Source organism: Anarhichas minor, unplaced genomic scaffold (genome assembly GCF_050575085.1).
Source record: "Anarhichas minor isolate MPS153535 unplaced genomic scaffold, ASM5057508v1 ptg000004l, whole genome shotgun sequence".
Classification (NCBI taxonomy): Eukaryota; Metazoa; Chordata; class Actinopteri; order Perciformes; family Anarhichadidae; genus Anarhichas; species Anarhichas minor.
This window is the reverse complement of record NW_027466450.1, coordinates 56988-71052: the sequence shown is the minus strand read 5'-3', so window position 1 is coordinate 71052 and position 14065 is coordinate 56988. Positions and strand designations below refer to the sequence as shown.

At 41.1% G+C, this 14065-nt stretch overlaps 1 protein-coding gene across 2 annotated transcripts in view; it reads right to left on the bottom strand.

Annotated features, from left to right (window-relative positions):
• Nucleotides 1-10738: 10738 nt before the first annotated feature.
• The window catches only part of adarb1b (adenosine deaminase RNA specific B1b), a 49430-nt gene continuing 46103 nt past the window's right edge, over nucleotides 10739-14065 (bottom strand). For both annotated transcript variants that reach the window (XM_076105092.1, XM_076105103.1), the window contains exon 12: nucleotides 10739-14010. In XM_076105092.1, coding sequence (XP_075961207.1) covers nucleotides 13834-14010 — 177 coding nt within the window. In that variant the 3' untranslated portion in view covers nucleotides 10739-13833. The remainder of the gene's footprint in view (nucleotides 14011-14065) is intronic.

Below are 14065 nucleotides of genomic sequence, written 5' to 3'. Positions count from 1 at the left end.
ACTCTGTGGACTTCCATCAAAAAATGCTGTGTTGTTGACCTGAATATTTTATTTACACTATTTATAACACTGAAATAATGTAACGATCTCAGTGGATAATGAGTGAAAAATCTCCCACATGGTGGCATGTTTCCACCACTAAGGGGCAGTATAATATAGATGTACAAGGTCCTATGACCTCTTTCACTGAAATCATATTTGTACTATTGTCAATGCTAATTAGATTATACTTTATGTTTGATTATATGAGTTGTATGCAGTTTTTAATTAGAGCGTTAGCACAAGTTATATAGGCTACTGTATGGTATTACATATAACTCTGTATTATTGCATTGTCTACAGTTTATCTTCCTTTTAGTGCACGTAAGTTTAATGTATTCTCCGGTGTGTTCGTCAAACATCTCCTACAAGATGAGCGTCAGTTCTTGAAGCGTGTCTGTGATTGCGTTGCTGCACGTGTAGTGCTTATTGATCCGTAGTTTCTAGACAATTCTCCAAAGACGTGCATGTGGGCTGCATCTCTGTTTCTCCCGCTAAATGGTCCTCCCTGACAACTGCAAAAATACCATTTCTAAACAGCTCAGGCCTCGACAGAATGAAACCGTGCTGCAACGCCACAAATAGCCCAGATGTCGTTTTATAGCTAGGATTAATGAGCTGTTTTTAATTGTTATGGCTGCACTGTGTTGAGCATTCTTGTGCCTCCACCTTTTGAAAGAAAAAGTACACCGAGTGGTGCAGACATATATCAGCAGCGGTGACTATTCTGCAAACTCAAACCCTTATTATAACTAATAAGATGCATCCTTTTAACCCATAAAAACAAGAACAGCAGAAAACAGAGAGCATTTAAAATGGGTCAGTAAGTTTCATTCCTTAATATTAGTTTCCTTAACATCTACTGAAGGAACTGATCACTGAGGAATGATTCAATTATTCACACTTGCGTTGCATTTTCCCCCCTTTTTCCTTGTGTGCCTGCTTTTTTTCCCCAATGTTTTTCAGTTTTCTGTCTTTCATTTGGACCCCAGATGATTCGTCAGAAACTCTTGAGATTTTCTAACTATTTCCCCCCGATGTTTTTCTCAAGAAATGGGTTTCATAGGCTTACACTCCTGGTTTCATAACAACTGTGTTTTCTACTCAGACGTTCCTATATCCTTGGCCTGACAATTCCCTGTCTGGCTCATTGCAGTGCTGTTTCCGTGCTCTGTGAAAGAAATTCTGCTTCCAAAATCATTTCCAGCACCTCATGCCTCCAATAAACTGTCACATTTTGCTTTAGGTATACGAAGCATTTCTACCATTAATGACAAAAAATACTTATCATTGGGTGTTAGTTGAAATAAAACAGAAAAAATGGTTATTTACAAGAAACTACCTAGACAACCTTCCTAAAAAGAAATGTAATATAGCGTACGTGAACACAAAACGTACTTTGAAACCATATTTCTGTATTCCATGCAGACAAAACTGATTTCATCATGTCTAAACTTTCCCCCTAAAACACAAGCTTGTTCCACACCTATACTGTAAGTCTTATTTGTCTCTTTCCAATTTACAGTGTCGTGATTTTTACTAATGGTACACCATTCAGTACATGGCCGACCAATAGGTACAAGGGAATGAAAGCGTTAGAGAACAAGGGGCTAACAATGTGGGAACCTAAAGGCTCTCTATACGACATTCAGGGCGTTAATGTAGCATCAAACGGCTAATAGCTATATAAAGGTACAGTGTAGTAATGTCTACCGTGGCAGAGATTTAAGTCGCTCTCCCGCTGCGTGTTTTGTAATCTGATATTCTCTGTGTTTTTTAACATTGGTTAATTCTGAACTATGAAATATTGTAACAATGTTGATGGTATAAAAAAGGCAACAGATTAAGTGAATTTGTCTTACAAGCATTATACTATTCAGGAGATAAACAGTATACAAACTGCACACACGAAAATACTGTATTCATGTAAGAAGCTAAGCTGAAACTGAGGCCGGACGTTGAGGGTGCTGGCTCCTCATGGCTTGTGTGTCCGACTATTTCTTGGATTAGCAGCCTGATATTATCCCGTTGCAGATGTGACAGGATCAGTTCTCGTATCATTTATTTGCAAAAACAGGGAGGACGCCCAGCACACCTCTAACTCTCACAGGGACAACCGGAAGTCACTGCCATAATTCATTATCACCATCATCATCATCATCATCATGGGGCTGAGATTAGTGTGCAAAAGTTGTCCTTTTAACTACTTTCCTAAAAGAAGACATACCAAGGTGGACATTATAAACACAAAGCAGGAACCCTTGCATTTACAGAAACACTGTTACATGCTGCCAAACACACACACACACACACACACACACACACACACACACACACACACACACAGACTCAGGTACAAGGTTCTTCAGTTTGACTTTGGGTCCGCCTGTGACAAGGGCATGGGGCTATTAGTGCTCGTTTGCACACTGCTTGGACAATTTAGCTATTCAAATAGAGCCCGCTTACTGGAAAACAGCTCCTTAATGAAGAGATGGGCTGGGTAATATTTCATGAATCTATTCTTTTATTCCTTCCCACACACTCATAAATACACACTGCCTGTACGCATATATAGAACCATTACGTACACCAACGCATATGCACTCTTAAACACAAACTTAAACGCATAGTTATACACACACACACACACACACACACACACACGCTTACACACATATACAAGGGCGGACTGATATTATAATGTGTTCTGGAAGGGACGGGGAGCAATTTTCGCCACGTAAATCAAAAAGGTCAAAATGCAAATGTCAGCGTTTCATCCCCCTCTCCTTTTTAATTATTCCGTCAGGTTCAAAGAGCCTTCATCAGAAAGGAGCTGCTCTGACAAAGGAAGGCCTGAGCTCACAGATAAGCTCAATCTTTGTCTCCTTTTGACACTTTCTTCTCTATACTTAGCCTATCTACACTCCTCTCACACACGCAGCGACACTTAGCATCACCTCAAAGTAAATTACAATGTATCGGTGTGAACGCGGTGCCAAAGAGATGCTTTAGCAATTACCAGCCGACTTGTGTGAATGTTGAGTCAATTAATTTACACCGTGGGGAGCAGTCTTGTTAGCTGATTTTGAAAACTCAAAAGTATAGTTGGTTCAGATCATATACTTATAGATTTGCTCTCTATTATTCTATAAAGATGACAACAAAAGAAAGGATCCCCTGTGCTATGGCATTTGAAATATATTTCATACTCGTTAGTTTAGCAGGTATTAAGATATTTCAATTTGATGCTCCCAGATGAAGGCCACAGCATGGAGAGAACGCAGGAGTTATTTTCTCATATTTTCTGTCGACAATTTTGGGAGCGCACTGTGGATTTCTTGGTGCAACACAATAAGGATTAAGACTCCCAAGGCTTCTAATTAACATTTAGTTTTTCATGAAGCAACAAATCAAAAAATAACTGCATTTTCAAATATGCAATCCATAGGAAAAAGATAATAATTAAAATGTTTTCGTTTTTTTAAAGAAAGCACTGCAACCTTCAATTAAATCATTGATTCTTTGCAACCAAACTGTTTATAAACACACTGCATAAAGCATACAAGCCATTGGGGCTGTACTTGCTTGTTTCCTTCACTCTACGAATCATCCTAACATGGACAACTTTGCTTTTTCTTCTGATTATGGATAGTTTCAAAATCACAACTTGTTTAAGTGTACCTGCCTGTGAAGTAAAGTGAAACAAACTTATTTTCACTTGTCAGAAAAGGCTGTTTAATGTTGATCTGATTGTGGGTACCTCAGGCCTCAATCTGCTGCCGTCTGTCCCACTGCAGCTCATTATGCTCCTCTCTCTCTCTGTGCCAGGCAGCATTCATCTGAGTTCAAACTACATTGTTTGGCAGGTGCTTCCCATGCATTTCCCTATTTTCTTCAGTCTTTTTTTATTATTATTTACAGCAGTGAAAACAGGCCATGCTTCTTCACAACCTTCTACAAGTTGTTTACCTATCATGGCGTTTTTCTAAATATTCTTTATGCTTTATAACAGTAATCGGTAACACTTTGTAATAACTACACACTATGAAGCATTAGTTAAGTATGAGTAAACACTTAATTCATCATTTATAAAGCATTGTTCCTACATTAACACTCATTAGTATGCAATTCATAACAACAGTTATAAATGTTTTATTCTTCATTAATAAGCTCGTCTATTATTGTTTCATGATTGTGTTTTCATACTTAATAAATGATGGATTCCCCATTTGTAAATGAAGTGTTATATATATTACAAACCAATTATTAAGGAGCTGTAGATGATTAATAACATAATTTATAAAGTGTAAGTAAATGATTAAGAACTTATGTACATTATTGTACATTATTCATGCATTTATATATGTATACGATTTATATATGCACTAATGGTTAGGCACTATGTTAATATAGCTTTATAAACGCGTATTAATACTGCAATTCATGATTAATTCAGGTAGTTACTAGTCATTACTCTTCTCAACAGAAAAGGAAAATAGACACAACACAAAGTGATCAAGAACATTTCAATATTTATTGCAAGATGCAAACAATATACTCTTAAATACAAACCTCTCAGGCATTCATTCATGTAAAAAAACAAAACAAAGACATTCTCCTTCAGGAGAGGCATCAGATCTGAGAGCACACACACACACACACACACACACACACACACACACACACACACACACACACACACACACACACACAAGGAGAGGTTTGCATTGACGGGGCTGTTTCAACATATTACAGTACAGACGAGCGGGACCTCTACCCATGCGTGCAAATCAAACAGCCGCGCACGTATTTTACTTTGGCGAGCTCTTTTACATCACTCCGCGCAGAATAAGCTCGTTCGCGAAACTTTCACCTGCTCGCTCGCGAGTGGGCGGACCCAGTCATCATTGTATAACTACATTGGTGACCCCTAACCCTACACCCCTAACCCTAAAAAAAAGCACCTTTATTGTTATTATTTCTTTGGAATGATGCAGCTGCAAGTCTAAAACCTCTCCCAAATCATAGCACAATATGTGAACAGTTTCTGTCCAAAGTTTGACTTTGATAAAGTGAAGCAGAACAAAATTAGAGAGGTTTTAGTACAGAGAGGTCAGGCGAGGTCACCAAAATGGTCATTTTGGAAACATCTGTTCCATTTAAATTTGATAGACTATATAACTATATATTTCACTTGTTTTATCACTAATGGTGTTCAATATATCCAAATACAGCAGTTTGGCTTTATTTTGAGAGCCAGAATCCTCTCTGAGCCCTGTCTGTGTCACTGGGTACTTCTCAAGTCTCTTAATTGTCGTTTCCTTGCTCCTCGATCCTCGCTTGAACCGGAAGTTGTTTCTGCGCCGCCATATTGACGGCCGTCCCAAAGCTCTAATGTAGCTCGGAGGAGCGAGGAGCGAGGATGGAGGAGGGACCTCGGAGGAGCCATGAGCGAGGAACCACGAGAACAGACTTCCAGGAAGTCTTTTAACGGCCGACACGCCGCCTCATTGTTCATCAGTTATGTGATTGGACGCTGCAGCCGATCGGACTGACTGACTGGAGTTTCATACCAGAGTCAAGACAGATCACAGAATAAACTCAAGCTTTATATTTGATTAGGTTTCTGATTCACCATCTAGTTTAAATATATGTTCATTGTAGTCTGAACAACAAAAGGACCACAAACAACTTTCTTCATTTATTAGAAAGATTTGTGTTTTCATGATCTGATGTTTCCCTCAATAACTTGTATTATGAATACAATTAAAGTCAGAGAGAGCTGGAGAGACTAAACACTTTTTACATCATTCCTGAGTGTTTGATGAGTTTTATCATTTAAGAGAAACAATAATCATATTCTGGGTTATTTAATAATGACGCCACAGTCACAATTTCAAAACGTACAGACGCAAATAATTCATAAATAAGACGATCGCATTCCGCCGGTAGAAATCGATCCTGTGCTTATAAACAGAACACAGAACACAGTTTGTTAACAGACTACAGAGAGAAACACCTCTACAGTGGTGATTATAGTGTGTCTTTATTAGTTATTAGTATTATTAGTTACTATTATTAACTACAGTGATCATGTGAACAGACACAAACTTATCAAAACTCTCTCCAGCTGTTAAAGCCGACTGACAGCTGATCCAGCTGTGATCAGCTGATCCTCCGTCATCAGAAACAGACGTCGCTTCACGTGACGCAACTGAGGAAAGGACGTCTCATGTATCTTAAAACATATTTCCTCGTTCCTCTCTCCTTGCATGGTTTCCTCCATGCATCCCTAGTGGGAGGGACTAAGACGCAAGGAAAGGACGCAAGTGAGGGAAACGGGGATGCAATTAAGAGACTTGAGAAGTACCCCCTGTCATCATGGAGCTTGGCTGACTCCTGTTGCTCTGTGGCTATGCGGACCTGTAAGTCACCAGCCCATTGGTCGATTTCAATGAATGACCCCTCTTTCGACGCGTTAGAGCCAATAGAATTGAGCCAACACCACGAGGGAAAGATTGACAGCACTCTTAACCAGTCAAAATCCAAAACGCGCCGTCTCTCGCGAAGTGTAAAATCCGATACGCCGAAAGTAAAATCCCTACCCCCAGCTCCCTCATGCTCAAATTCAGCTGTCTTCACAGAAACAGGACATCGTTGAACAGATATCTGAGTGAATTTACCGGGATTTTATCCTTTCTTTTCACGAAAACGACAATGAGGTGAGGTGTCTTTCTGATAATTATCGATAAAGCGGTTTGTGGTTCTGGTGCTTGTTGGCTCATATCTCTGTAATGTTTTCATGGAGAGATATATTGAAGATATCTCCATAATCTGTGTCGAATTCTCTTGCTTTCTGGTATCTCGGTTTTCCGTGTTAGCGTCTCGCTTTTTTTCTTGGTAGCTACAACCGGAGCGTGGAGTCGGCTCCCTCATGCCGAAATATGAGTGATAATTTGGTAATTCTTTTTCGGTTGTTTTAGTTGTATAGAATTAAGTTTGGAGTGCGTAAAAATGGCCTACATGATCTTGTAGCCCAGACTTTTTTCTTTAACTGGGTATACAACATGTGTGTAACATCATTATATTCGTTCCTGAAAAGGGCATTGTACAACACGCTGTACTCTAAACTTTCTCCGTAAAATCGAGAGCCCCCCCCCAAGTGGGGGGCTCTCCGGCTAGAAGGCCACAATTATTTGCAGAATTGTTATTGTATTAGTTTGTGTCATTATTATTTTCTGGTTATTATAATTTAAAACGCTTTGTGTGACTTTTAAAAGGTCAGGTATCATTATAGACATGGGCATTATAGAAAGTGAGGCCAGTTCCATCTTTTATTCCATTTTTTATTTATTATTATCACTATGTTTATCTATCTTCATCGTCAGCTCGTATTATGAAAGACGTTTCCCTTCAATGGAAACATCGATCTTATTTTTCTGTTTGGAAACACACTTCCACCCAGAGACTCGTCTGTTTTGCGGTGGACTCTGTGACAATGGGTGTGACGCCATCAGTGTATGAAGCCCTCCAAAGACACAAGGTCACAGAGACACTCCCACCGGTGGATAACAGGAGGCTGGAGTCGGGGCCGAGGTGGGGAGCGGTCCTCGCCGTGTGAGTCGCCACATATATCAACTCTGTTGAGCAGAAAATTGAAAATGGAAATGTGGGCCTTGAAAGAGTGTGGCTCCCATTTACCCCTGGACCAGAGATAATGATTTGTCATTTCTCTCAGGGGCACAAGTTGCCGGCCTTGCTCTCACCACAATCGTACTGCGCCGCGGGGCTGATGCAGCCTTTACCATTCCTCTATACTGTACTGCATGTATTTACATGTGTGCGTTCTCCAATTCCACATTTGTGGTTTCTGTTGAACTCAAATTCTACCTGCTGCGATTTCGCTTAGCTCGAATCCGGTGTTGAATTGCATAAATCGTGTAAATAAATGTGTGACTACGTTAAATATTTATTGCTCATCGAAATATGTTTCATCAAGTGCATCAGACCAGGGTCCAATAACAGTCAGAGAATAGAAGTTTGCTAATCTCACCCAGCTGATATTAAGCGCACTATTACAAGCCAATAAAATATCCGACACTAATACCTTACCCAAGATATATATTCGATGTGCATGGCTGCTGGCTATGGTAAACGGGACATGGTATAACATGTATCTGGATCGATGTGATACTATTAATGTTTCCATAAAACAGCAGCAGATGGGAGCTGAATTATTGAAGACTGCAGACTTTCTAACATGCTTCGGTCCGGGCCACGTTCGCCTGTTGTGTCTGAATCTCCCTTTGCATGAGCTTTCATCATGTCAATGGAGTTATGAGCACGGAGGCACAACGTGTTTAAAGCAAAGCTCGAAGTGATGATCTATTATTGATCTGATGGCATCTGCTGGGAGGCTGAACAGACACACATGCACACCGTGCTCTGCGTTTTGGAAAAGTTTTCTCTGTTGACTGGACGCCCTCCATGATTGCTACCTTTTCCTGCTCAATGGGCTTTTTCCAGACTTCTCTCAGATCTTACTTTATCGACTGAGTTTGAGGATTGCTTGAAGGTTGGTGTTCAGTATGCTATCAACAATAGAAAGCTATAACACTATAGTGAAATGTGGGGTGCACATTTCCTCTCAGATGTCACTCAGATTGACAAGCTTACTCTTATGAAGATGTTGGTGATTTTTTTTCTACTTAACCTAACATTAAACAGTATTGTAAACACACTCACACACAGAGAACTTGACCTGTTCCTCCAAGCACCTCTACTGAACATGGAATTTGATTATTCATAAAATATATTACGATACGTTAACTGTTTCAGGAGGATCACTTGTGTAACGGATTAATAAACCAATGTTTTACTAAAACTGTGCGATGTAAAGTGTTTCTGAAGATGATGACAATATGCAGGGGTGCACTTAAATAAAGGTGCAGTATCTGTATTGACTTGCCTGCACCAATGGAGATCTTCAGTAGTTGCTGGATGGATGACTTCAGTCAAAAAGAGTAACAGGTCAAAGATGCATTACAGCCATGGGTAATGTCTGCTTGACATGTTCAGGTATGTACATTCTCGGGGCTTCCTGACAATATACACGCATGATTACTGTTATATTGAAGCCAAATGAATGTTCTTACCTTTACCTACAACACCGGCGGTGTTGTAGGTAAAGGTCACGACAGACAATGTGTTGCCCATTTAAGTTCTCTCTGTTCTGTGGGAATGCATTATGAAGATGTCCAGAGTCAAGTACTGCGAGTAACATTTTGAGATTCTTGTACTTTCCATTTAAAGCTAGTTTTGTTTTACTTCATCCCACTACATTTCAGTGGGAACTGAACTCTACTACATACTATTAACGGTTCTCTGTACAATATTCAGAGCATTAATACAGCAGCAAACAACTATTTGCTATTTAAAGATAGTGGAGTAATATCTACTCGAGTAGAGAATAAAGTCCCTCTCCCTCTGCGTGTTGTAATGCAGTGCAGGAGTGAGCCCTAAAACACAGAAATGATTTAGCATTTTTGGAATTTCTGTTCCTTCGTGTTTTTGGTTAGATGCCTGAAATAAGGCCTTTTAACACAAGCGTAGGAGATTTTAACCTTTTGTTCCATGACATAAAATACGTCAATCAATATCCCATTAGTGAATTTTGACGCTTTTAAGTGTCTTATAAAAGCTGGTTGCTAACAAGTGGCTAAAATGAGACTACAAGATGCCATCATGGTGAACACCAGTCCTCCTTTAGCTTAGTGGTGATGAAGTGAAGTCGTGTGATCGTGGTGTCATTTGTTTATAGCCTAACGATTGCATTCAAGCTGGAAAACAATTCATAAAGTGTAAAGATTATCTTGCTGAACAAAGTTTAAGTATCATAAAGGTTTGTTCGCCAGAGAGCTTAACTTCAATAATATAAAATCACATTGGCTTTTAGCCGTGGTAACCAGTGTGATGCTATCTTCTGGGTTGGCCTACAAAAATATGTCGCCTCTGCAGAAATCTATACAAGCTTCTCTGTGCTCTGTGGACATAGTCGGGCCGGCCCTGCGTGCCCTTTAGTGCCTGTCCCACCGGCTGGTTCATGGCCCCCACTGTGTGCTCATACAGCGGTTACAGCTGATAACGCCTCCTAACCGACATCATCACTACGGAAGCGGAGCAACCACACTTTGGTTACCCCTCAAGGAAAACGCTGTTATTACCATCAAAACTTCCGTTGTTTGCACTGTTAGCTGCCAGCCGCCGCCATGTTGAGAGCAGCGTGGAGTCAATAGATATGCTCTGACTTTTGAATTTAAGACCTTTGAAGTTTAAACCAGTAGCTCTTGACTTTTTTGGGGCTTAAGACTTCACAAAAACAGCAGTCTTGTTGGGTTACGTTTCAGCTGCTATGAGTCGTTAGCAGTTACACCAAATAAACATTATGGAGTCGAGTACAGGATCTAAAATACGTTGCTTGGATCAATATCCTCATAACCACAGCAACGGCTAATTCAGCAATCAGAAGAGAGACGCAATTCATTTCAGTCTTCTTCATTCAGTACACACAAAACACAGTTAACATGTGTGGACAAAGCATCTCACGTGAAGCATTCAGCTTCTTTGTAAGGGTTAAATCAAACACACAGACAGCCGCAGTCAGAACGTGATAAGAAAGAATCCCAACCATGTGCAAAAGTAAACTAGGAACTCTTTTATTATTTTTTTTAGTTCATTTTATAGATCTATGTTTAGAGTTTTTTTTTTTTGTTTTTTTTTTTCCTACTCGAGTCCTTTAAAAGTTTGTCTTCATGCTAGGTGCAGCTTCGGTGTTGGTAGTACATGCAGGGTTGTGGATTTTGTCGGTGGAGGTTTTCACACATCGGACAACTGGAGAGAGGGAGAACGTGGGACACGGTGGCTCTGAAAAACCCGCCCCGAGTGGACGGGCGCTGACCACTCTGGAGTCGCCACAAACAATAAAAAATAAAATAAAAAAATTTCACTGCAGGCACAGCTGCAGGAGGGGGGGGCACTGACCATCATCGAGGATTCACAAAGGGTTAAGCGGAAGCAGTTCAGTTCTTGCTGTGATAGTCGCCATCCGATCCATAAACGGAGATGGTTTTTTATCATGACATCAGTTGACATCTTTAGTGCAGTCAAACGGAAAAAAAACAACAACTTTAGAAGCAGGCAGTCGTTAGGGGGCTTATACAAAAAAAAGGAAAAATAAAAACTCAGACAGCTTGGCAGAGAGAGAATAGAACAAAGACTTGGGGGGCAGACTCCTGTTTGTGATGGGGTGACATTAAAGGAGACATCAGGAGTATTGCTTGTGACTTTGGTCTGGGTCTATTTGTTGGGGGGCCCTCTGGATTTCACTGTTTTCTGTGATCCAGATTTCAGAGTTTCTATCTTCTAGGTTCTCCTTTCCTGCTTTTCTAATACAGACTCATAAAACAATCAGAAGTAAAAAAGAAAAGAAAAGGTACATATATGACATCACACGTGCCAGCTTGTGGATGCCACTTTTAGCTGAGGCACCTTACAGTGCATATTTCTTCTTTTTTTTTTTTGTTATTTCAAACATCGGTGGCTACAATGGGGATGAAGCCTGTTAAAACCCCGGTAGTGTAGGTGCCATGCTTTATGGTGCCCAGTGACTCACGGAGAACCGCTAGAACAGCTTTCTAGGATGGGATGAACTGATTGTACAGGTAATAGGTTTTACCGTTGTTCCTTATATACAGAGAACTGCTATACTGCAGCAATAGTGATCGCCGGTCACAATATACACGTGGCCACGGACAGCTACAGATGCACTGAAGAACGGACATTGGAAACTTCCCCCATATTGAACGGCATAAACAGTTTCTGTAGCAATCAAAAATACAGTTTTCAGTGGATATACAAAAAACAAACAGTAAAGGGTTGGTTTAAAGAAAAACAAATGAATAAAAACAAAGAAGGAAGCTAGAATAGTGGGGCAGAAACACATATGGACATCATCTTTGGTGGAGATTCCACAGAGTATGCTTAAAGACGTCTGAGCACACGCATACTGCAGATTGCACACACACACACACACACACACACACAGCTGGGAATAGGAATTGACTGCAGTTACTTGGTAAATATGTCATTTACAAATTGGAAAACACTCCGAACATCTATGCGCTCGGGGTGCAAAGGTGAGACCACGGAGGTGTTTGCTGGAGATGTAGAAGACGTGGAAATGACATCACACCGTGTCACATTTTGGTTGTATCCCACTGGCAGGGGGTGTTAGCAGAGACATTAGCATAACAACGTGCGAGTCCGCTCGTGGGCCCCCCTCGGTGTTTACAAACAGAATTATGCTGAGGGATTACAACACGTTGGCATTGCCGACTCTCACGACAGACTGGCATGACGTGAATGTGACTTCACACACTGTATGAGGCACTGCGGCCTTCCATTATTAGTTCAACCACAGGGTGACACAGTTACCCGATCTTAAGAGGTCTGCTTATCACTAGTTTCACTGCAGTAACATCCCAAATCCTCAAAATGCCCAATCTTAAGAAAAACAAACAGTCCCCTCCCCCCCTCAAACAAACAATCACAATAAATTTAGAAAATAGAGACAAAGATTCAAAGCTGCCTGTGGAGGAAGATGCTGGCAATCATTCAAAACCATTCAGTGATGGGCGCACGGGGCTCTCCACCACGTGGTTTATTTTTTTCTTCTGCTCTGTAGGCCTCCCAGTTCAGTTCCCATGCAAAGCCATGGCTTGGATCAAGGGAAAAAAATACAACGTGCAGCACCTCCCAAAGCTTGTCCAGAGACCCAGGCGAGGGGAGGTGGAGGCGGGTCTGGGGGGGTGCTGCGATGCTCTCAACACGACCCCCTCCCCCGCCCCTCACTGTTCAAGTATGAAATGAGAGTGACATAAAAAATAACTTACAGATCATGTCCGCGGATTAATGAACGAGACATAAAAACTGAAGAAAAGTGTGCTTTAGCTGCTGTGACACCTGGCCTGTGTTATTCTTAGCAGTCAGTGAATCAAACAGGGCCACACTGTTTTGGAACATTTTCATCTTTAATACAGGGTCTAAGAACACGTAGTCTCATCTAAGGAGCGGACCAAATGGCACACATTAAAATGTTATAGAACTATCGGATGTTCTCTTTCTCTTCAGCAGTAGATTTACATCCTGAAAATGTACGCATCTTTAAAATAACTTCATCATAGTCACTTTTTTTTTTTATTCTTTTTTTTCTCAGGTCCATACACAATGTTTTTTGTTTTTTTTCTTCCTGTGTTTCTAGGCTACATTTCACCCTAAACTGGCTACACACGATCCAGAAAATAGATTAAAAAACTGCATAATTTCAACTTCCACATCTACGGCATAAAAGCATGGAATCCAGTTTTAAAACAGAAAACAAGCAGATGGAAAATAAAAAAACTGCGTCCATTAAAATCAAAACAAAACAAAAGAAAGGACAAAAATCAAAATGATGAGAAAAGACATGGCGAGGCCGAGGTCCTCTGAGGAATGATAATGACGGGCTATGGATGGTTTGTGAAACTACGCACGTCTATTTCCACAGTGCAGCACGTGCTGACACATGGGACGGAGGTAAGTGTCTCTGTGGGCTGGTTCTAAATAGGTAGGGGGGGGGGGGGGCTCTCTTGCTTTCAGGCCTGGGTCAGGGAGGGAAGGAGTGTGTGTGTGTGTTCGGGAGGTGGGGGGGAGTGGGGCGGGGGAGGTGTTTAGGAATCCCTTGGTCCCTCGGCTCCCTCAGGAGCATAGGGTGAACTGGTCTTGCTCACTGGGCTTTTTCACCCAGGCCCCCAGGCCGGCCTTGTGGAAGGCCTTGATGAGTGCCAGCTTGGCAGAGTGGTACTCTGTGGCCACCTGCTTGGCATCGTGGTAGGAGGCGGGCTTCACCACCTTGATCCACAAGATGGATGACAGCTGGAAAGGAGAGAGGAGGAGAAGTTGAGCTCTGGATGATTGTTTTTGTAACTAC